This window comes from Suncus etruscus, chromosome 1 (genome assembly GCF_024139225.1).
Source record: "Suncus etruscus isolate mSunEtr1 chromosome 1, mSunEtr1.pri.cur, whole genome shotgun sequence".
Taxonomy (NCBI): domain Eukaryota; kingdom Metazoa; phylum Chordata; class Mammalia; order Eulipotyphla; family Soricidae; genus Suncus; species Suncus etruscus.
The window spans coordinates 35,025,138-35,047,281 of NC_064848.1; the positions used below are offsets into that span (position 1 = coordinate 35,025,138).

The following is a 22,144-nucleotide window of genomic DNA, read 5'->3' on the forward strand; positions in this document are numbered from 1 at the left end:
TTCTTCTCTTGTGAAATCACACCCAATCTACTGTCAAGTTCTACTATTTACCATCGTTATCTCTAGCAAATTCACTTGTTTATTTACTTCTTTTTTTTTTTTTTTTTTTTTTTTTTATTTTTTTATTTTTTTTATTTTTAATTACGAGAACAAGGGTGCAAAGAAAGAGGACAAGGTAAAGTTACAGTGGAAGGACAATCACCCATAACATAATTCTCAGAAGTCCCCTCGCTGATATCTTAACTTTGAAATTTCAGCCAAAGAACATTAAGATAAATAAGACAGAATCCATGTACAATTGCTTTGTCCCTCAAGTCCCCAGATTGTAACACATTATAATATTTCTTAACAGTACACAAAGCAATCTAAAGCCATAAAACTTACGTAACTCCTTAAACATTACAGGCATAGTATTTTCTTACATTTCCATATACATGCATATTAGCTTACATTAACCTCAAATTTTAAGTGAGTTCTTTTTAAGGATTAGAGTCAAAGGAGCACAGTAAAAAATGGTGTTAGAGTGGCAATTGTTGTTTGCATAGGCCCACCAAAATATGAGGGACATGGAAAGAAATAACCTTGGCCTAAGTACAAAGAGACCCGACCCCTGAAATTTCCTGGCACAAGACCAAGTCTAGGCTTCAGGCAAGCTAGATCGTCCAATCCAATACATTGTCTGTAGTGCCAACACACTTTTATTTTTCACACTGTCTCTGTTGTTGGTATCATGTTTCTGTATTAAAGATCCTGGAATCTGCATATCTTACATTGAAGTCAGGATGTGGAGCATCCTCTCCTTTCACCTCACAATCAAAGGGCAATGCAGGGAGCCCTGTCCTGTAAGCAGGTCATTGTCATTGTTAAGTCTTCTCAATGTTAAGGGAAGTCTCTTTTGAGCAGGTCAAAGTCTGAGCAGTGTAGGTCTTCCGTGGTAGAGGCTTGCTTCCAGGTGATGTTATAGACCAGCCTGGATGTTTCGTGGATGGCTTCCCTGGTTCAGGGGAGAATGGATTATGCCCTTTCTTCTGAGGTCTGTGCCAGGTCGTTATGTCAATGTTCAGGGTGTAAGGTCTCTCTGCACTACAAGATTTGTGTGTTCCAATTTCTATTAAATAGGATCTTATTTGTATGTATAGTATTTTCCCATTTTAATGTGCCTATGCAAATAAAAAAGCAATGCCACGTGGTGTTATAGGCGCATATGGGGGCCATAAGAACAATTACAATGATTCCCATGACATGGTTCAATCATAAGCATTAAACTGGGGGACTCTTCCACCAAAATTCCTTGTTAAACAGTTCAAAAAGAGAAGATAAAAAGTGGTTAGAATCATCACTGTATAAGACAAAATTTAGTAAGAATTATAGCTGTCCGAAAAAAACCACAAAATATTCTAAAGAAATACGTGTCCATTTTATGTATCTTGAAATAGTTTGGGGTTGTCACACACAATGGACAGCTTTGGACTGTGATTAGGATTGTACACTACTGAAGTTAAAAAGAGAAATGTAGGTTAGTGATGTTTGAGAGGGGGTTAGAGAGTTAAGGAGTAAAAAAGAGTTTTGTATGGGTATGGGAAAGGGTAGAATACAAAGTGAACATTCTATATATGCAAAACATAACATAAGAATAAGGAATATTCTGAAAACATGAAGTATATGAAGTACGCGCGGGGGCATGAGCCCCCGCGCGGTTCTGTAGTTTTTGGATGCCTAGGGAGGAATTTCTGCCCCCCTCCCCCCAGGGCCCAATTAACCAGGTGTGGCCTTGAAGACCCACCAGGATTGGGGGGACCTTGGTCTCCTGGACTAGGTGTTCAGCCCAGGGGACCTATGGCTAGCTGTCCTGCCCAGAGCCCCCAACATACCAGGCAAAGACACCCAGAAATCCTGGCATGCGGAGTACTCTGAGCCCAGCCGAGCCTCTGTAGTTTTTGGATGCCTAGGGAGGAATTTCTGCCCCCCTCCCCCCCAGGGCCCAATTAACCAGGTGTGGCCTTGAAGACCCACCAGGATTGGGGGGACCTTGGTCTCCTGGACTAGGTGTTCAGCCCAGGGGACCTATGGCTAGCTGTCCTGCCCAGAGCCCCCAACATACCAGGCAAAGACACCCAGAAATCCTGGCATGCGGAGTACTCTGAGCCCAGCCGAGCCTCTGTAGTTTTTGGATGCCTAGGGAGGAATTTCTGCCCCCCTCCCCCCAGGGCCCAATTAACCAGGTGTGGCCTTGAAGACCCACCAGGATTGGGGGGACCTTGGTCTCCTGGACTAGGTGTTCAGCCCAGGGGACCTATGGCTAGCTGTCCTGCCCAGAGCCCCCAACATACCAGGCAAAGACACCCAGAAATCCTGGCATGCGGAGTACTCTGAGCCCAGCCGAGCCTCTGTAGTTTTTGGATGCCTAGGGAGGAATTTCTGCCCCCCTCCCCCCAGGGCCCAATTAACCAGGTGTGGCCTTGAAGACCCACCAGGATTGGGGGGACCTTGGTCTCCTGGACTAGGTGTTCAGCCCAGGGGACCTATGGCTAGCTGTCCTGCCCAGAGCCCCCAACATACCAGGCAAAGACACCCAGAAATCCTGGCATGCGGAGTACTCTGAGCCCAGCCGAGCCTCTGTAGTTTTTGGATGCCTAGGGAGGAATTTCTGCCCCCCTCCCCCCAGGGCCCAATTAACCAGGTGTGGCCTTGAAGACCCACCAGGATTGGGGGGACCTTGGTCTCCTGGACTAGGTGTTCAGCCCAGGGGACCTATGGCTAGCTGTCCTGCCCAGAGCCCCCAACATACCAGGCAAAGACACCCAGAAATCCTGGCATGCGGAGTACTCTGAGCCCAGCCGAGCCTCTGTAGTTTTTGGATGCCTAGGGAGGAATTTCTGCCCCCCTCCCCCCAGGGCCCAATTAACCAGGTGTGGCCTTGAAGACCCACCAGGATTGGGGGGACCTTGGTCTCCTGGACTAGGTGTTCAGCCCAGGGGACCTATGGCTAGCTGTCCTGCCCAGAGCCCCCAACATACCAGGCAAAGACACCCAGAAATCCTGGCATGCGGAGTACTCTGAGCCCAGCCGAGCCTCTGTAGTTTTTGGATGCCTAGGGAGGAATTTCTGCCCCCCTCCCCCCAGGGCCCAATTAACCAGGTGTGGCCTTGAAGACCCACCAGGATTGGGGGGACCTTGGTCTCCTGGACTAGGTGTTCAGCCCAGGGGACCTATGGCTAGCTGTCCTGCCCAGAGCCCCCAACATACCAGGCAAAGACACCCAGAAATCCTGGCATGCGGAGTACTCTGAGCCCAGCCGAGCCTCTGTAGTTTTTGGATGCCTAGGGAGGAATTTCTGCCCCCCTCCCCCCAGGGCCCAATTAACCAGGTGTGGCCTTGAAGACCCACCAGGATTGGGGGGACCTTGGTCTCCTGGACTAGGTGTTCAGCCCAGGGGACCTATGGCTAGCTGTCCTGCCCAGAGCCCCCAACATACCAGGCAAAGACACCCAGAAATCCTGGCATGCGGAGTACTCTGAGCCCAGCCGAGCCTCTGTAGTTTTTGGATGCCTAGGGAGGAATTTCTGCCCCCCTCCCCCCAGGGCCCAATTAACCAGGTGTGGCCTTGAAGACCCACCAGGATTGGGGGGACCTTGGTCTCCTGGACTAGGTGTTCAGCCCAGGGGACCTATGGCTAGCTGTCCTGCCCAGAGCCCCCAACATACCAGGCAAAGACACCCAGAAATCCTGGCATGCGGAGTACTCTGAGCCCAGCCGAGCCTCTGTAGTTTTTGGATGCCTAGGGAGGAATTTCTGCCCCCCTCCCCCCAGGGCCCAATTAACCAGGTGTGGCCTTGAAGACCCACCAGGATTGGGGGGACCTTGGTCTCCTGGACTAGGTGTTCAGCCCAGGGGACCTATGGCTAGCTGTCCTGCCCAGAGCCCCCAACATACCAGGCAAAGACACCCAGAAATCCTGGCATGCGGAGTACTCTGAGCCCAGCCGAGCCTCTGTAGTTTTTGGATGCCTAGGGAGGAATTTCTGCCCCCCTCCCCCCAGGGCCCAATTAACCAGGTGTGGCCTTGAAGACCCACCAGGATTGGGGGGACCTTGGTCTCCTGGACTAGGTGTTCAGCCCAGGGGACCTATGGCTAGCTGTCCTGCCCAGAGCCCCCAACATACCAGGCAAAGACACCCAGAAATCCTGGCATGCGGAGTACTCTGAGCCCAGCCGAGCCTCTGTAGTTTTTTCGTTTATTTACTTCTACTATCACCATTTCATATCATTCCATTAGTTTCTATCTTGATTATCACCTTGGACTCTTTCTCTCACCAGAGTTTATATCTTTCAAGTCCTGGGTCTAAATTTGTTTGCAATAGAAAACTGATTTTTCACATTTACATTTAAATAGGGGGGTTGGGCCACACCTGGTGATTCTCAGGGGTTACTCCTGGCTATACACTCCAAAATTACTCTGGGCTTGGGGGACCATAAGGGATGCCAGGACATTGAATTGTGGTCCTTCCTAGGCTAGCGCCAGCAAGCCTTACTGCTCTGCACCACTGCTCTGGCCCCTACATTTAAAAATTCTAGCAAATTCTATCAGGATAAGGATCAAAACAAATTTTAATTTTCAGTGAATTTGTTTAAATCTAACTCCCAATTACTCTGAGATAGACCTTCTGGGATGTTAGTTTGTTGAATTTACTTTGGTCCATTCTGTCTTTTAATCCTGGTAATATTTTTTAATCCTGGTAATCTGCCTAAAACATCTGTCACTTCTTCAAGTCCCCAGTTAACTCCTACCTTTCTTCTAGAAGCAATTTATGTTTACTTTCCAAATGGAATTTTCCCTTATCGCTCTGATTAATCAGTTACCTCTATTACACAGTTGCAATTGTCAATCTTTTACATAATAATTTTTCCTTTTCTTTTTGAGTAGGATTATGAATTTAGCAATTAAATTAAAGCCTATGCACATATAATGCAATCACAGTTGCCTAGTGTTGCCACTTTATCAGTGAGTTCTTTTTCCACTAAAATGTAAACTTGAGTAAAATAGGTAGCTCCTGGGGGGTCTATGCCTTTTCTAAATAAGGCACTCAAAATATTTGGGGAAATATTTTTTTCAGTAGAATTTCCAACACTCTATCTCACTTTTTTCTTTTTTCTTTAATACAACAAAGCTATGCTCGAATAGTTACTGAAAATACCCCCATTGCAAAGATTCTTTTCTTCTCTGTACAATGGTGATGTGCAATAAAATGATTGTTTATAGACATTAGTCAACTTTATATGTGGGAAAATATGTTCTTCGTACTCTAATTTGGAGTTTAGGCTCAAAACACATTTGTCAAAAAAGGCTTTAACTACTTACTAATAGAAAAATAAATAACTGCAAAATCAATGTATCTGAAAAACTTTTGCCTACTCATAATAAGCTGTGTTTTCCCAGTATATTAGATTTAATTAGAGAAGTTAAATCTAACCTTCAGAATTTTAATTATATTATGAAAAGTTTTACTAATTTTATTTAATATGCTATCATCTAGGGGTTCGACTCCATATAATTATATGGAAAAGTGAGCTCTGGTCTTTGTGGCAGTCCCACTTCAAATTCAGCCAGGCTTTTTGTATTAGCAGTCTGTATTAGCATTTTCAAACTCATTATTTAACTGTGTGGGTAAAATTTGTCTGAGTTTACTGATAAATGCTATGTCTTTCAAATTTATTTTTGTTATGGTCATTGGGGTATATATAGTTTGAATCAAATTCATTTTGTATAGAATAACAAAGCAGGCTGAATGAACATTCTAGTTTTTGTGTTTAAAATCAAGGCTTTCATATTTTCCTTGTTTTTATTTTTTCCTTTGTTTTGTTGTTCTTTGTTTTTAGACCATACCTGGTGTGCCCAGAGATTGCTCCTGGAAGGACTCACAGGACCATATATGGTACTAGAGATTGAAGCTCCCTAACTACTGTCCTTTCTTTCTAACCTCTAAATTAAGGGGTTTTTTTTATCTCTTTAGCAGATATGTTAAGTATATTAAGTCTCCTTTTTATCATATATAAATGACCACACATAAGCTGACCAAGGGAAAGCTTCTCTCTTTAACTCTCCTCTAATTCTATGGCAGTTAGCAGATTCTATTATTTCATGACACCACATATATTTCCCTAATTCACAGCCATCCATATAAATCTAGCATTTGGTTCTAAGGTTGGATGGGCAAAGTCCTGTTTATGCTCACATGTGGAATTCTTGTTTAGTAATATATTTAGTAAATTTCCTTGGGAAAGATATGTTCCATTTGGCCAATAAAACTGGTCAAAGTGGCATGGTTATGACTCAATCTATGGACTATAGGACAGATTGTTGGGGTTCAAATATTTTCTTTTCAGTTCTTTTTGGTTGTAGACAAGTTATTTAACTACCTTATTATTTCAGTGAAAAGCAGTGACATCCTTCTGGAACTGATCATATCAATTATGCATACAATTAAAATGCAACAGCTAATTACCTTCTTCATTCAGACTCAAATTTGCCATAGAATGTATAGACTACAATGGTGAATAAAATGCTTGGCCTTCAAACATTTCCTAACAAATTTCATCTAAACTTAATTGTGTAAGATAGAAGAATTAAGACAGGGTCTAGTTTCAGCTCAGCAGGGAGTACAGCAGTTACAATGTAGTAGATATATAATATTTCCTTAAATGTATAAAAAAGGAAATTGGAGTGGGGCTAGAGAGATAGTACCAGGAAGTATAGAGCTTGTCTGGCACATAGTTGATCTAGGTTCTATCCTGGGAATCCCATATGGTACCCTGAGCACTCCATGAATTATTCCTGAATGTAGAGCCAAGAATAATTCCTGAATATTGATAGGTGTGGCCAAAAGTAAAAAAAATAATTGGCTCTTCTCCATGCTACTATTTTCCAGGCACTCTGGGATCTAACATACAAGATAATTTTTTTCTTTTAGTTACTGTACCTTTCTTTATGTGCCTCCCTCTGATTTAGTACTTATATATTTTTTTTATCTAAGATTAAATTCTTCAACTTTCTTTGCTCATTTCATTCTGGCTCTTTTCTTTTCCTGTTCAATTACTATTTGTTTGTTTGTTTGTGGACCATATCTAGCAGTGCTTAGGGCTTACACCTGGCCCTGCATTCAAAGAACCCTGCCTTCAAAGATCACTTCTGATGAGCTTGAGGTATTGATTATGGTGCCATCTATCAGACTCAAGTATTCAGGGCAGTGTCCTACCCTAGCTGGACTTGGGTCATTTGCTCTTAAAATCAAGTACAGTTCTTTATCAGTTACATGTAATAGATGCATTGATTTCTCTGTGTTCCCCCCTCTAAGATAAACACTTTAAAGAAAGGGGGTTTGTGTATATAAGTATGTTGTATATGTGTGTGTGTGCATGTAAGTTCTGAGGCTTTCATAAGATATAATCTTAGCTCTGGCTCAAAGATATTTACACAAAATATAGTAATATAGGGTAATATAATGTATATATGTATATATTTGCTATGACTATTGATAATGACTATCTGATAATGGCTACTATTGACAATTATATATACTCAAAAATGCTCAAATATTTTACTTAAAACATATTGGTCTCTTTGATCTAAACTACGAAAGTTGATTATAGTTTTTATTTGGGTGGTGGCATGTAGGAAGCATAGTGCTGAAGGGTAATCCATAGTTCTGTGCTCAAGACTGACCCCTGATTATTCTCAGGGTACTGTATGTGGTGCTAGGTAGAAAACTATAGTTGTATCATTCAAATGAAGTCCCTTAACTTCTATACAATCTCTTCTCTCCAGAAAACGAGCATTTTCTAACTTTCCTATTATTTCTAAGGTTATTTTAAACATTAATTTATTAGAATTTATCCTGTATTTCAACAAATAAAACATCAATGTCATATAGATGTATATTTATAAAATTTCCCAAACATCCGTCTTAGTGCACTCTTTAAGACTTTCTCAAATTAATGCAACATTTGGGAAATACTAGACTTAGTCAACTATTCACTAAAATCTTTATACTTAGACACAAGTTATATCATGGCACAAACTCTATTCTAATTTACTCCTATATTGCAAAAGCTACATAATTATTAAAATAATGAAAAAACTACTAAAAATTTAATCAAGGATTTTATTAGCAAACCCAAAAACACAACATGACACTCAATGGTGAGCTTATACATAGGACAACAATGTTGAGTTTATGTAGGAGAATCTCTCCTCAACAATATTTTGTTTTAGAAGTACTCTAATATGAATACTTAGCTTACTTTTCATGCTTATCTGCATTTAACTCTTTCAGTTATAATCATTCAATCAACTTACTTTATATTCTCATTTGCAGGTACTTCAGGCAATTGCACAGTAATCATTCCATCTAAGTTTGTCTTCCCAATGAAGGCAGGCTTGGTGCGAAGAACATCTGGTGCAGTCTTTGCTGTGACCCTGTGCTGCAGTCCACCGGCACTGTTTCCACGATTTGTCAGCACAAATGAATATGACTTCTCAGGCTTCAGGTTGACAATCAACTTCTGGGTAGCTCGGCCATCTACTTCTTCCACCATTTTCCCATCATCATAAAGAATCTAGAAAGTTGCAAACACCCGAAGAAATTTGGTTATTAGAGAGGCAAAATATACACTCAAACAAATGTGCATTTGCTCATAGAAATGCTTATCAGAATAAGTCTCACTTTAATTCAAAGTTTTGGAAATGAAGTCATTTTTTTATTGGTTCTTAATATATGATTCTATAATTTTACTTCATTAGTCAAAAGCACACCCAGAAATGTGTAATAGTGGTCCATTATTTGACAATTCAGTTTTCTGTGATCTTTAAAACTAAGTTTTAAAAGTATTACTGACAAAACATATCTTCCCAAACCCTTTAATTCCTGTTCCTAAAAAAATTTACTAGAAAAAAAATATTTCTCTATTCATTTCAGAGACTTTTACTTTTCCTAGCAACTGACCCAGTTGAACCAAAATTTAAATATTAGCAAGGAATTAAGGTCAATGCTCAAATTAATCTCTCATAATTTTGAATTATTAATAGGTTAAAACCATTTAATATTTTTGGCTGAAAGAAACAAATGCACCAGTTATAAAGATTTCAGCTCAGAATATCTAGGTGACTACAAGTAATTCCAAAACTGCTTATGAGCTATTTCTTCTGAGTTGAAAGGTCACACTGACAAAATATTATGATCTAACCCTAAGTGGTAACACTAAAAGAGATAGCAAGTAAGAGTGGGAAAGTAAAATTGGAAGTATAATTTGCAAAATAATTCCCAAACAAATAAACAAAAAAAACTTTCTTAGGTGAATTGCAACACCACATGTGCCTGAAATATCCTTTGTAGTTTAGCAAACAACTTACTTTGAAAGGCATGGCAGAATTGTAGTTCTCTGGAATTTCCCAAGATAATAACACCGAAGTCTTCATTACTGCTTTGACATGAAAATTTTTTGCAAACACTGCTGGAAAAGGAAAAACAATGTATTTAAACTACTCCTATAAACATATTGCTTGCCCTTTTCCATCTTGGACCATAGGAATTAAGCTAGATAGATGCTGTCTATTCAAATCAGAGAGAGAGAGAAGTATGATTTGCCTACCTGTTTAGAGTATTCATTTTAGTACCCCATTCTCATAAAGATATCTCTTTTCTCTCCAATTCAGTCAACTACATTAAGTTTTCCTTACCTGAAGACATTGAGTGCTGTCAGCCAGACTTGCTGGGCTTTCTAAAACTGAAATCTAAGGCATCCGAAACACATTAAGTTTCATATACTTTACCTTTTTGCTTTTGCTGAACCTATGAATATGAATGGGCCGATCAGTTATTTATAGCTTCAAAAACCTGATTTCCAAAGACCGACATTCCTTTAAAGGAGGAAGGCCATAAGCAGACAAATCCTACCTTGATCCACAGGTAGTGTCCTGAACTGGACACTGGGACTATATGGCCCGGGCCCTTTGCTCGTGTGAGCACGTACTTTTACATCATATGTGGTATCTGGTTTTAAGCCAGTGAGTGTCATAGTGGTGTCAGCTGGAACAATAAGCTGCTCCATTGGAAGAAGAGGGACGTTGATATCCCTATACAGAAGGGTATACTTGGTGATAATGCCATTTCTCTCTGCCAGGACAGGAGGCTGCCAAGATAACTGGACAGAAGTTGAAGTGGAGCCTTCTGAGTGGAGGTTCTGAGGGAATCCATTTGGAACTTCTTCTGGAACAGAAATTTCCTTCACCATCTCCTCCCCAAAGCCCACTTTGTTTCTGGCTGAGAGCCGGAAGATATATGATGCTCCTTTATGGATATCTGTAGCTGTAAAGTGATCTTCTTTTTCAGAGAATTCAAGAGTAGTGAGTAGCTCTGTATCCTTCCTGCCAAATTTTAGACGATAGCCCTGAAGTTGTCCAAATGTGTCCACAGGTGGATGCCACTGAATGAGAGCGGTGTTCATTTGGGTGTGGTTAATCACAAGGCGGGGTTTCCCTGGAACTGGAGCACAACAACATGGAGTAGTAAAACCAATTTACTTGAATATTTTCATTTTAACCATTGCTTAGTGAAAATACCATTTACTGAGCTGACCCATTTGCTATTTGTAAAACAGACAGTGCTTGGTTTCTGGCCTACTGTTGAAATATGTTCCATCTCATACACTGGAGGTAGATTGAGGTACTAGGGGCATAGCACAGAATTATTAAAACAAAAGAAGTAATGTTGTTAACTATATTTGCATTTAAAACTTACATAAAGAGATCTATCACAGGAATAAAACTGAGTAAATAACTCATTAGATATAGTTAAGAAAATAACAATCATATTGCATTTTTCACTGTACCAGGTACTTTGCTGAGATCACTGTATGTAGCATCTCATTTGATTTTTATTCTTTTATTTTGGTGGGGAAGAAGGCCCGCAAGTTGTGCTCAAAAGCTTAAGGGACCTCCCAGAAATTGACAACCAGCCAGTCTAGCAACTTAATAACACAGTGCTACTGGAGCCATGTAGTACCAGGATTTTGTGGGCCATAACAGTGGTACTCTTTAGTTCAAATACATAGTAAAATATTTCCTTCTATCCTTAAGTTAAAAGTAATAGTTTTTCTTCAGATTGTGGCTAATCTCATAGTAAGTTCACCAAATTCACCAAATTTACAATACATGGTAAGAAAATTCTTGGTTTAAGAGTCACAATTATAAATGTGCACTGAGTGCTGACTGAGGAACCAAAACTCTACCCAGAAATCTTAACAACTATGTAAGAAACTCTAAACACAACCTATAAATTGGAATAAGCTTGAATTGTCCTATTAATTTTAAATTTATTTGACAATACTTTCAAAAAATGTATCTTGAGTGGCAGCAGATTTTATTAAATATATTAAAAATTTCCAAAATTCCTTCACATTTTTTGATATTATCTACAATTGCATGTTGTACAATAATAATATTTAATAGATTTTAATGTTTTTGTCTAAAATTTTACATTAAAATAGTGTGATGGGGGCCCGGAGAGATAGCACAGCGGCGTTTGCCTTGCAGGCAGCCAATCCAGGACCTAAGGTGGTTGGTTCAAATCCTGGTGTCCCATATGGTCCCCTGTGCCTGCCAGGAGCTATTTCTGAGCAGACAGCCAGGAGTAACCCCTGAGCACTGCCAGGTATGGCCCAAAAACCAAAAAAAAAAAAAAATAGTGTGATGGTACAAATTTGGAAAGTATAATAGTGAGGGAAATTTTTTCACTGTTTATATTTTTAATAAAATAAAAATATGAATTCTGGAAAGGCCAGACCCATGATAGGAATGGCTAAAATCTCTACAAGAAAGTGAACCATTGGAAATAGTTCAGATAAAGTGGGTTAAAGATTTCAGACAACTATAGAATTTTATCCTTGGATTAATAAAGAAAAAAGGACAACTCTTTTAACTCTGGTTAAAAATAATTCCATAAAGTTCCACATTAGCAATGAAATTCATTCCATTTCTGGCTTCTAGAAGCTTTTGCCATATGAAACATTTAAAACTATCTTCAGTACAAAGATGTTCATTACCACACAAAATTTTGTGAGAAATATAGATTGATAGAGTATATGGTTCATGACCTCTGAATCATGAATATTATATATGAGCAAAGTAGGAGTAGAGGAAATTATGGATTATGTACAGTTTTAATTTTTTGATGTTTTAGAAGTAGATGGCTCAATTTTTAATTTTTGGAAGTGGGTGACATATCTGCTGGTACTTGGTGGCTTGGTGCTCAATGGTTGCTCCAGTGGTGCTTCTGGTTTCCTGTGGTGCCAGGGATTAAAACAGACCTTCATAAAGCAATGCATGTTCTCCAGTACTTTGAGTTAATCCCAGTCCCTGACTGGCTGGTTGAATTTTAAAGGTCAGTCAATGGTACTATATTAAGAGTTCTCCTTAACCCAGCTTAGTCATGAAAGGTTAGCAACATGAAAATCTAAATAAGTTATTCAGGAGAGTTTAGAGGTCATTTTTAGTAGTGTTTCAGTTAACATATTAAAAGAATCAGAGAGGGCTCAGCTGCAAAGTAAATAAACTAATTCTAATTTATGGGACTACATATAATCTCCTTAGCAATTTAAATTTTCAGTTCTTCTAAATTAACTTGCTGCCTTCTTCACTAAAATTATTTGCAATTTTCAAAAAAGGACACATGGAGCTGGAGTGATAGCACAGAGGTATGGTGCTTGCCTTGCATGTGGCTGATCTGGGTTCAATCCCGAGCATCCCATATTGTTCCCTGAGCCCGCCAGAAGTGATTCCTTCGAGTAGATCCAGGAGTAACCCATGAGCACTGCCAAGTATGATCCCACCCTCGCCCACAAAAAAAAAAAAATGATGAAAAGGACACATGTTCTGCTGCCTTTTATTTCTCAATAGTACTCATTTGTTGATCAATCAGCATACTCACAATGACCCCAAGTTTATCTTTACCATACACCTTAATAATAATCATCATCATAATTGGCTAATTATATTTTTAAGTCCTCCATATTATTGCCCTGTTTTCTACTGTGGTAAAACAAGGCTATGTGGTGCAGTAGGAAAATCAATTTAAAATATTGAAAATTGGTATTGAAGCTATAGGATAGTTGTATAGGGTAGAACAGTTGTATGTGGCAAACTCAAGTTCAGATCCTGATGCCACCTATGACCCCAAACCTGCTAAGAGTGATCCTTGAGCACACACTCACAATACTGCTAAATTTAGCTTTATCTTAACAGCTTAATAATAATAATAATCATAACTGACTGGTTTAATGTAAGATGACACCCAGCTACTAACCCAAATAAAAGGTGTTCTCCCATTTTATTCTTTCCTGTAAACCTCTTCCTTTGATATGTAAAAGCCCACCTGGATAGGTACTTTTGTCTCTCAACCTTACACCTTTGCTATTGTTTTAATAAAGAAAGTCAGTTTTTGGCTTGACATTCTCAGAGATACAACAAGAAGCCACTCCATGACTCTTCTGACTGGTTTCATTTATTAATCCTTCACTGCTGCCCTACCTGCTGCAAATAGGCCTGAGGTTAGAAATAATGGCATGTGGGGTGATCTCACAATTCTTGGATTTTATTTTACTATATAACATTACTTTTAGTTTCTCCACATTAAAGTCAGGAGTAAATTCTAAGCACATCCTTGCCCCCTACCTCAGTAACAGTAATAATAAAATATAGAAAAGGATTGGAAGATAGATTTATGGAATGGATGTTTATCTCGCATGAGGTCCCAAGTTTAACTTCTAGAACCAATGATCCCTTGAGTGTCATTTTCATGGCCCTGGTGACAAAGCACTGCAGGACTAGATTTTTACAGAACTGTCAAGTGGGAACACTAAAATAGAGGCCATTTTCTGGTGGGGTGATTAAGACTGTGAGAGATCCGTGAGTACCACTGAGTAGCCCTCCTCCAGAAAAGAACAGGAAGAATTTAAATGCAGTTTCAAGTGGCCTTAAAACTTAAGACTTCAGAAAGTAAACTAGCAATTATGATGCCAAACAATAGGAACATTATCCATGAAAATCCCAAACTTTCATAATAATTGAAATACACTGACTAATATTTTATTTAAAAACTACAATCATGATGATATAAATTCTAAATTGATTGCTTAAGTCAGGATTGGTACTCTTTATTTCAAAATTGACTGTGTACATATTTTAAAAACAAGTGTATTAATAAAAAACATTTGCACCAAATATAACTCCAATATAATTTGATGAACATTTTGGTGTTTTCCATAGAAACTGTAACTAGTTCTATAATTAGGCTTAGTAGTAGCTCACGTATGTGAGATATATTTGTAATTCTTTATAAGCATATAATTAGTATATAATTTAATAATCATATAAATTAATGTGTTCAATGATTTACTGAGATGAAGTTATAACTAGAAAATGCTATTTAACTGTAGTTTGGCAGCAAAGAAAACAATGATCTCCTAAAGAAATTATATATCTGGATATTCACACTTCTAACCCAGGTTTGTTAGAGAAGTTTCGAGGAAATAAATGCAGAGTAAAACTAAATTATAAACATTAGCTCTTAATACACAGGTGTCCACTGAGATATCAGAAATTATGAATGAAAATTTCTGAAAAATTATATAAGCATATAAGATGTGCACATTGCCAATATTTTCTGTTCAGTAACAGAAAGTTATGAGCTCCTTTATGCAGGCAATGTCTTCTCTTTCTAAAAGATTTATATGTCTTGGCTATAAATCTCCTCCTTTCTTTTCCTTATTACAGGAACTCTAACTTACAGACAATATGAGTTTGAGACTCTCTGAAGACACAGTTATAAAGATGGATGAGGTAAATATATTATCTTCATTTTGGGATTCAATTTCAGGGCTTTACCCTTGGTTGTCTCCACTCCACTAGAGGTTGCTTCCTGTCAGAGAGTCAGCATGGACCTCGGAACATGGATCTCCTATGCAGGGTGCTAAAAGAGCTTGATGTGATGGCATTCTTAAAAAAGAAGAAAGAAAAAACCCAAAAGACTTTGTCTAGAAGGAGTTTTACCATCTGTGATCCCGCTGCTTGAGGCAATTCCAGGTGGTGGGATGTGAGCGAGGCAAATCTTATGACATTTAGACAAATTTGGCAGTGAGCATGGCACCCAGGAGGGCACTCAACATCACAGCTGTTCTTTGCTTTATGCAGCTACATAGAGGTATGTTCCTAAAAAGTTGTGTGAGAAGTGATTCAGGAGGAGTAAATCAAATCATAATTTAAATGTTCCATAAGAGAACGCTATATAAAGCGACTGCAAGAGATTTCTTTTGCAATTATTTCTTAATTTATTTGTTTTACAATCTCACTTATTTTTTCATGCTAGCTTTTCCAAAAGTGGCCTCCCAACGTGATTCTATAAACCATTAAAAGCATCGTTCTTTAGAAAGGAATAACTATACCATTTATTTTGTCCGTTTTCCTTTATTGTCTTTTCTGTTCTCCATCTTTCCTTCCAATAAACCTTATCTCCAGTAAGGGGGGGGGTGAACCTCCAGGAGAAAAGGTAAAAATGAGAAAGCAAAAAATAAAAAGTGAAATCAGGCTGTCTATTTAGATCATGAAGGTAACTCTTCTAGATGGGAGAGGGAACCGGAGATAGGTGCCACCACTTTCTATATGGTCATTTTTAGCCTGGTTTCACATCATTTATATCTTAGTTCAAATAGCCTTTCTCTAAGAGACCACCTCTGAGCATTGTTTCAAAAATATACCCTAGTTGCTGCCCTGTCTCTAAGACCCATATCCTTTTATTTCTCAGCTTGTGGCTTTATGTATACCTGTTTATTAATAGGGGTTGCTCTGATCGCTCATCATGTTCAGGATATCATGCCATGTCAGTGACTGTACTAAGGTCTTTTGCTTGCAAAGTATACACAGCCTATGGAGCTATCTCTCCAGCCCAAATCATGCCATTTTTAATATATTCATATTTACTTTCAATAATCATATCCTAAGAAAATAAATGCCAGAAGATAAAATAGCTCTGTTGCATAGACTTCTTTCAAACATCTGCTGAGTAACTGAGTATTTTATGAAAAGTTTGTTGTTTTAAATTAAGTAACACAAGAGATGACCACAGTTTTTTTTTTTTTCCAGCTCTTCTATATAAGACAGTGAAAATGAAAAGGTCAACAGAAACCTGTTTGAGGCACATATACCTATGGATGTAATTACCTGCCCCAGTGGTGGACACCAGTTTGGGCTTGCTGCGAGCACCATCTCCTTTGGTGGTGTAGGCTGTGACAGTAAGGGAGTAGGAAGTTTCAGGCTGGAGCCCAGAAATGATCATGTCCTGAAATGATAGAACAAAATGAGAGTGATTCAAAATGTTCAATAAATAATTAAAAGAGCAGGGGCAAAAGGTATCATCTTCATTCTGCACATGCTCGATCATTTCTATAGCCATGCTAAGCACTGGAAGATTCAAGCCTGCAGTTCATGCTATGGATGATCCGTTTTCATGCTGTCTCTGAAGTGGGGTCTTTAGATATTCAAAGGGAAAGCTTGAAAAGAAAGTACTTTAAAATACAAATCTGGAAATCAGAATTCCTGAATCCTTGAATATAAGTGTGCTTCTTCTTTACTAGACTATTGAGTTTAATTTCTCTGTGCATCAGATTCCTTTTTAAAAATTAAGTTAGGAATGCCTAGGGATACTGGAGACATCATATCAGATAAAGAGAATAATGACTGCACCAAGTGAGCAATATATAAATGAATTATTATTTTTGTGCTAACAATGCCCCATAAACCCCTTCTGCTGCTGGGCATACAATACATGATGAAGTTGATACTGAAGCTTGTTTTATAATGTTTTTCCTCAACCTATATTTTGCACAATTGAACTTATGATGGATTTAGATTTTTTTTAAGGGGGGAGCCACATCTAGTGATACTCAGGGGTTTCTCCTGGCTCTAAATTCAGTAATCTCTCCTGTCTCAGGGATCTCTCCTGTCTCATGGGATTCTGGGAATAGAACACAGGTCATCCATGTGCAAGGTCCATCCATGTGTATCCTTGTGCAATGGAACACAAGTTATCCACTATGCTATCTCTCCAGCTCTGGATCTAGATTTTTTTAAGATAAGTTTTTAGAACTCAAGTAACATATTACTAATTTATAGGTTATGGACTCATATATTAAGAGAAATCTGTTCAGGAATTTTAACTGTATCATAAATGTGTAGCAAATTAAACTTTATTACTCAAAAAAATGTTAAGTATTTCAAACTCTTCATCAAAACAAGGTGTCCAAAGTTTTTATATTTGCAAAATCTTTTTTTTTTTTTTTTTTTTTTTTTTTTTGTGGTTTTTGGGTCACACCCGGCAGTGCTCAGGGGTTATTCCTGGCTCCAGGCTCAGAAATTGCTCCTGGCAGGCACGGGGGACCATATGGGACGCCGGGATTCGAACCGATGACCTTCTGCATGAGAGGCAAACGCCTTACCTCCATGCCATCTCTCCGGCCCCATATTTGCAAAATCTTAAAGCTATTCTTGAAAACTGGAAATTGTATGAGTCATTTTTAGGGTATTGGCTACTTGTTTGTTATAATACTTTCTTTAGATCTATAGACATACATACACAAAATGAATCATTAAAAGTTCAGATCTTTGAAATTTGTTTTAGAATTGAATATAGACAAATATGAGTAAAATACAGTGTCTTTGTCTTCTACATCTAAAGATCAGGCAAATGTGAATGCTCAGTAAATAGATTGGACTATGTGAAGAATAGCAGAGTTTGACTGTGCAAGGCTGTAATGGACACCACAGAACTCAATTGTTGAATGTGATCCCAGATAATTACAGCTTTGGACAATGTTTTTACCTTAAAAGGAAATAACTATCAGCACTGTGGAAATACAAGAAATCCACTTACTATATTGAAGAGCCAATGAAAATAAGATTCTGACAGATAAATGAACTAAATTTAAGATTTTTATTTTATTATCAAGTACTTGGAATAGTTACAGAAAATATAAAACCCAAGTTAACTATTAGGATATGCCATTCTAAATTGTGAAGTCATATTTATAGATTTATAAATTATACATAAGTGCATGTAATATAACATTTATAACTGCTACGTATGCATATATATATATATATATATATATTAGTTCAGGCAGCACATGTAAATGCCAACAGTATTTTTCTCTAGGTCCCTATCATTTGACACTGAACTATCACTGCATACAAGGTTAAAAAGAAACTTGTTTTTTTTATCACCATTTATTACATGAGACTTATGTAAGTTTATCAATATAGACTTAGGATTCAGCAATATGGTCTTTCTCTCAGTCTGTAACATGATTACATAGTAACACAATTTGTAAGTTGGCAAGCCATCTATGACGGTTTAATCTTAGTTGGATCTATTCTTGGATTAATTTTTCTTAGATTGTGGAACTACATACTTGGTGATTTACATTATCATTACTAGCTTGATGAGATGAATAGCATATAGACAGAGCTCCTTCTTGTCTTTTTTTGTCCGGTATTAATTTTTTTTTTTTTTTTTTTTGATTTTTGGGCCACACCCGGCGGTGCTCAGGGGTCACTCCTGGCTGTCTGCTCAGAAATAGCTCCTGGCAGGCACGGGGGACCATATGGGACACCGGGATTCGAACCAACCACCTTTGGTCCTGGATCGGCTGCTTGCAAGGCAAATGCCGCTGTGCTATCTCTCCGGGCCCCCGGTATTAATTTTTTTTCCTCTACCCATTAAAAGCTATTCTGCCTCTCCTTCCTTTCTCCTCCTCCTCCTCCTCCTCCTCTTTCTTCTTCCTCATCCTTTTTCTACTGAAGCTGTTAGTGTTTGGACCATAACCTCTGGTGCTCAGAGGCTCCCAGCTCAAATCAGGGGACCACATGTGTCTTAGTGCTTTCATGTCTCTAGCTCATCAAAATCATAAGAATTTATTTCTACCTAGTATATCCTAAAATTGTGTCTTGTCAAAAATTCCCAGCAGGACTCTGGTAACAAATACAATACAAACATCTAGGGGATATTTTCCTTTGACTGTTAAGTGTTACATAAAATCCTACTTTGTTTAAAGTTTGTGTCATTTCCAGAAGTAGACTCACCCTACTTCTTCCATATTTCAAATAATATTCATACATATTCAGACTCAAGAATTATCTTCAATCATTTTTCTCCCCCATTTTCTTAACTACTCAGCAAATTTCTGTCAACTCTTGCTCCAAAATACCGATCATATCTGTCCTTTAATATTTCGACTGCCTCACTCTATTGAAGGTTTCCTTCATAACACTAATGACAATTTGGTAAAAACCCAATTTACTGATATCTCTTTACATTTTATCTTCTAAGATTTTGGTTATTAAGTTTCAGTTAATATCAATTAAGTCTATCATGACAAACTTCATAATATAAGCCAATGAAATAGTGTACTTGGTGAGAAAGCTTAACATTTAAGAAATATAAAAGTAAATAATTATTTACTTTAAATATATATGGAAGTATTAGTTGTAACATTTAATGCATTTCTTAATATATGTAACAAAAGATTTTAAACTTTTATTATTTTGTTGTTTTCGTGAAAACTGACCCTTTTTCTTTTCTTTCTTGTTTTGTTTTCTTTTTGAGTCACACTCAGTGGTGCTCAGTGGTTACTCCTGGCTCTGTGTTCAGAAATTGCAACTGGCAGTCATGGAGGACCATATGGAATACTGAGATTCGAACCATCTTTCGTCCTGAATTGCCTGCGTGTAAGGCAAACACCCTACCGCTGTGCTATCTCTCTGGCCCCCCCGAGAACTGACTTAATTATCTCCATTTACCAATATTTACAACAGATTCTTGTGTTTTGACAAAAATATTTTCCAAAATTATATAAACTTTATTTTAATTTATTTTTAATAACTGTTCTATTTCTTCAGTACTTGAGTTAAAGACCAACTCTGGCACATAACACATCAAGCAAAGATTTACTCTTACTCAAATTCTTCAATCATCAAATTTGAAAGCTACTATTACCTAATTATATAACATTCTTTTTAATTATTTATTTATTTAATTACTTATTTATTGGCTTTTTGGCCAACACCCGGTGATGCTCGGGGTTACTCCTGGCTATGCGCTCAGAAATTGCTCCTGGGGGACCATATGGGACGCCAGGGAATCAAACCACCATCTGTCCTAGGCTGGTGCGCACAAGGCAGATACCTTATAGCTGACTTGCCACCATTCTGGCCCCTAATTATAGAACATTCTTGATTGATACAATTAATGCTTTTGCTACATCTTTTTTTTTTTTTTTTTTTTTGGTTTTTGGGTCACACCTGGCAGTGCTCAGGGGTTATTCCTGGCTCCAGGCTCAGAAATTGCTCCTGGCAGGCACAGGGGACCATATGGGGCGCCGGGATTCGAACCGATGACCTCCTGCATGAAAGGCAAACGCCTTACCTCCATGCTATCTCTCCGGCCCCTGCTACATCTTTTTATACTTTTAAAAATATTATTTCTGTTTTGGGCAACAATATTGATGTTCAGGGTTTATCCTGGCTCTATGCTCAAAAATCGCTAGAGGTAGGCTCCGAGTCCAGATAGTATGCCGGGAGTTGTGGCTGCATGCAAGGCAAATATCCTACCCACTGTGCTACTGCTCTGGCCCCATAAAATAATAACATATTTTTTTCTTTTCTTTTTTTTTTTTTTCAGTTTTTGGGCCACACCTTGTGCTTAGGTGTTACTCCTTGCTTATGAGCTCATAAATCATCCCAGGCAGTCTGGGCCATACTATATGGGATGCAGGAATCAAACAGTGGGTAGGTACTTGTCTTGCATAGGGCCAACCTGGGTTCGATTTCTAGGAATCATATGGTCCCCCAAACCTGCCTGGGCTTAACTTCTGGCATTCAATTTGGTCCTCCAAGCACTGCTGCGAGTAATGCCTGAGTGAGTCAGGAGGAAAACTTGAGTACTGCTGGGAGTTTTTTCAAAACAAAAATAAAATCTCCTAAGCCAATATATTCTCTCTCTCTGTCTCCCACTCACTGTCTCTCTCACTTTCTCTCTCTATCTCTTTTTCAGTAGTTACTTTTCTTTATGCTTTCAACTAAGTCTGTAGTTAATATACCATTCAATTGCACTTTTACTTAATCCATTGTTCCATTACTGCCACTCAGTAAACTATTAGTGACACATTGATTTAGATATTTTTAAGAGGTTGTATAAACTTTTTTATTTTCTTCTTTTCCCAGATATTTTAACTAGATGCCCTTAAAGGGCAAGTGCTACATCTAGTAGACATACTAGTATATTTTATATAAGAAGCGTTCAATAGATAGGATAATCTATTTAAAAAATATTCTTTAGTGACAATTTTTGCTCATGACCTGAATAATTTGAGTATGCTCAAATTGGTATGGATCAACAGAGAAACATATCAATTAGGAGTTAGTGAGACCTGTGCCATGTTAAACACTTAACACAAATTCCTGGAGCACACTTAAGAATAGTTTGTAATTAAGGACTTATCGTTTTGGGTATATGATACATCCATTTTAAGCATGCTTCCTGTGTGTCATAGGCAGTTAGTAGCAGCCACTAAGACAAATAAACTCATGATATTTCTTATACAATTATAGCATCATGACAATTTTATAAAACAAAAAAGTATGTCACACAGTGAATATAATCTAAAAATGTTAGTTCATGCATTCAAGCAAAGTTTGGTGACACCCTAGAAATAAGTGAGTGGATATCAGAAAGAACAGGCATTTCTAAAGTTTTGATAAAGCAGTTACAAATTACTCACATGTTCAGTAGTATCATCAAATTCCCACTGATTGAGATTAATACAGTTGGGGAGGGGGAAAACAAAATAAAAGAAATGAAGAGATATTTGTAGCCATATATAGGCAGTACTGGTCTTTAAAGATTAAAAATTTTCAGCAGTTTAAACAGTGATTAAGGAAAACTTAAAGAGTTTAAGCGAGTTTTACTGCTATTCTCAGCTCCATTTGAATGGTCAAATTTAAAGATAATCTGTATTGTTCTCACTAATACCAGATTAATTTTAGT

General features: G+C 38.1%; 1 protein-coding gene across 3 annotated transcripts in view; it reads right to left on the bottom strand.

Moving 5' to 3' along the window:
• PTPRD (protein tyrosine phosphatase receptor type D) overlaps positions 1-22,144 on the bottom strand; it is a 1,813,832-nt gene that overhangs the window by 183,256 nt on the left and 1,608,432 nt on the right. Inside the window, exons 19-23 of one of the 3 annotated variants that reach the window (XM_049770278.1) lie at positions 21,879-21,905; positions 16,267-16,384; positions 9,950-10,537; positions 9,406-9,503; positions 8,353-8,612 (exon numbers count right to left, since the gene is read on the bottom strand). In XM_049770278.1, coding sequence (XP_049626235.1) covers positions 8,353-8,612; positions 9,406-9,503; positions 9,950-10,537; positions 16,267-16,384; positions 21,879-21,905 — 1,091 coding nt within the window. Of the gene's footprint in view, positions 1-8,352; positions 8,613-9,405; positions 9,507-9,949; positions 10,538-16,266; positions 16,385-21,878; positions 21,906-22,144 lie in introns of all 3 variants that reach the window. The other 2 variants (XM_049770270.1, XM_049770286.1) reach the window with 2 other exon arrangements.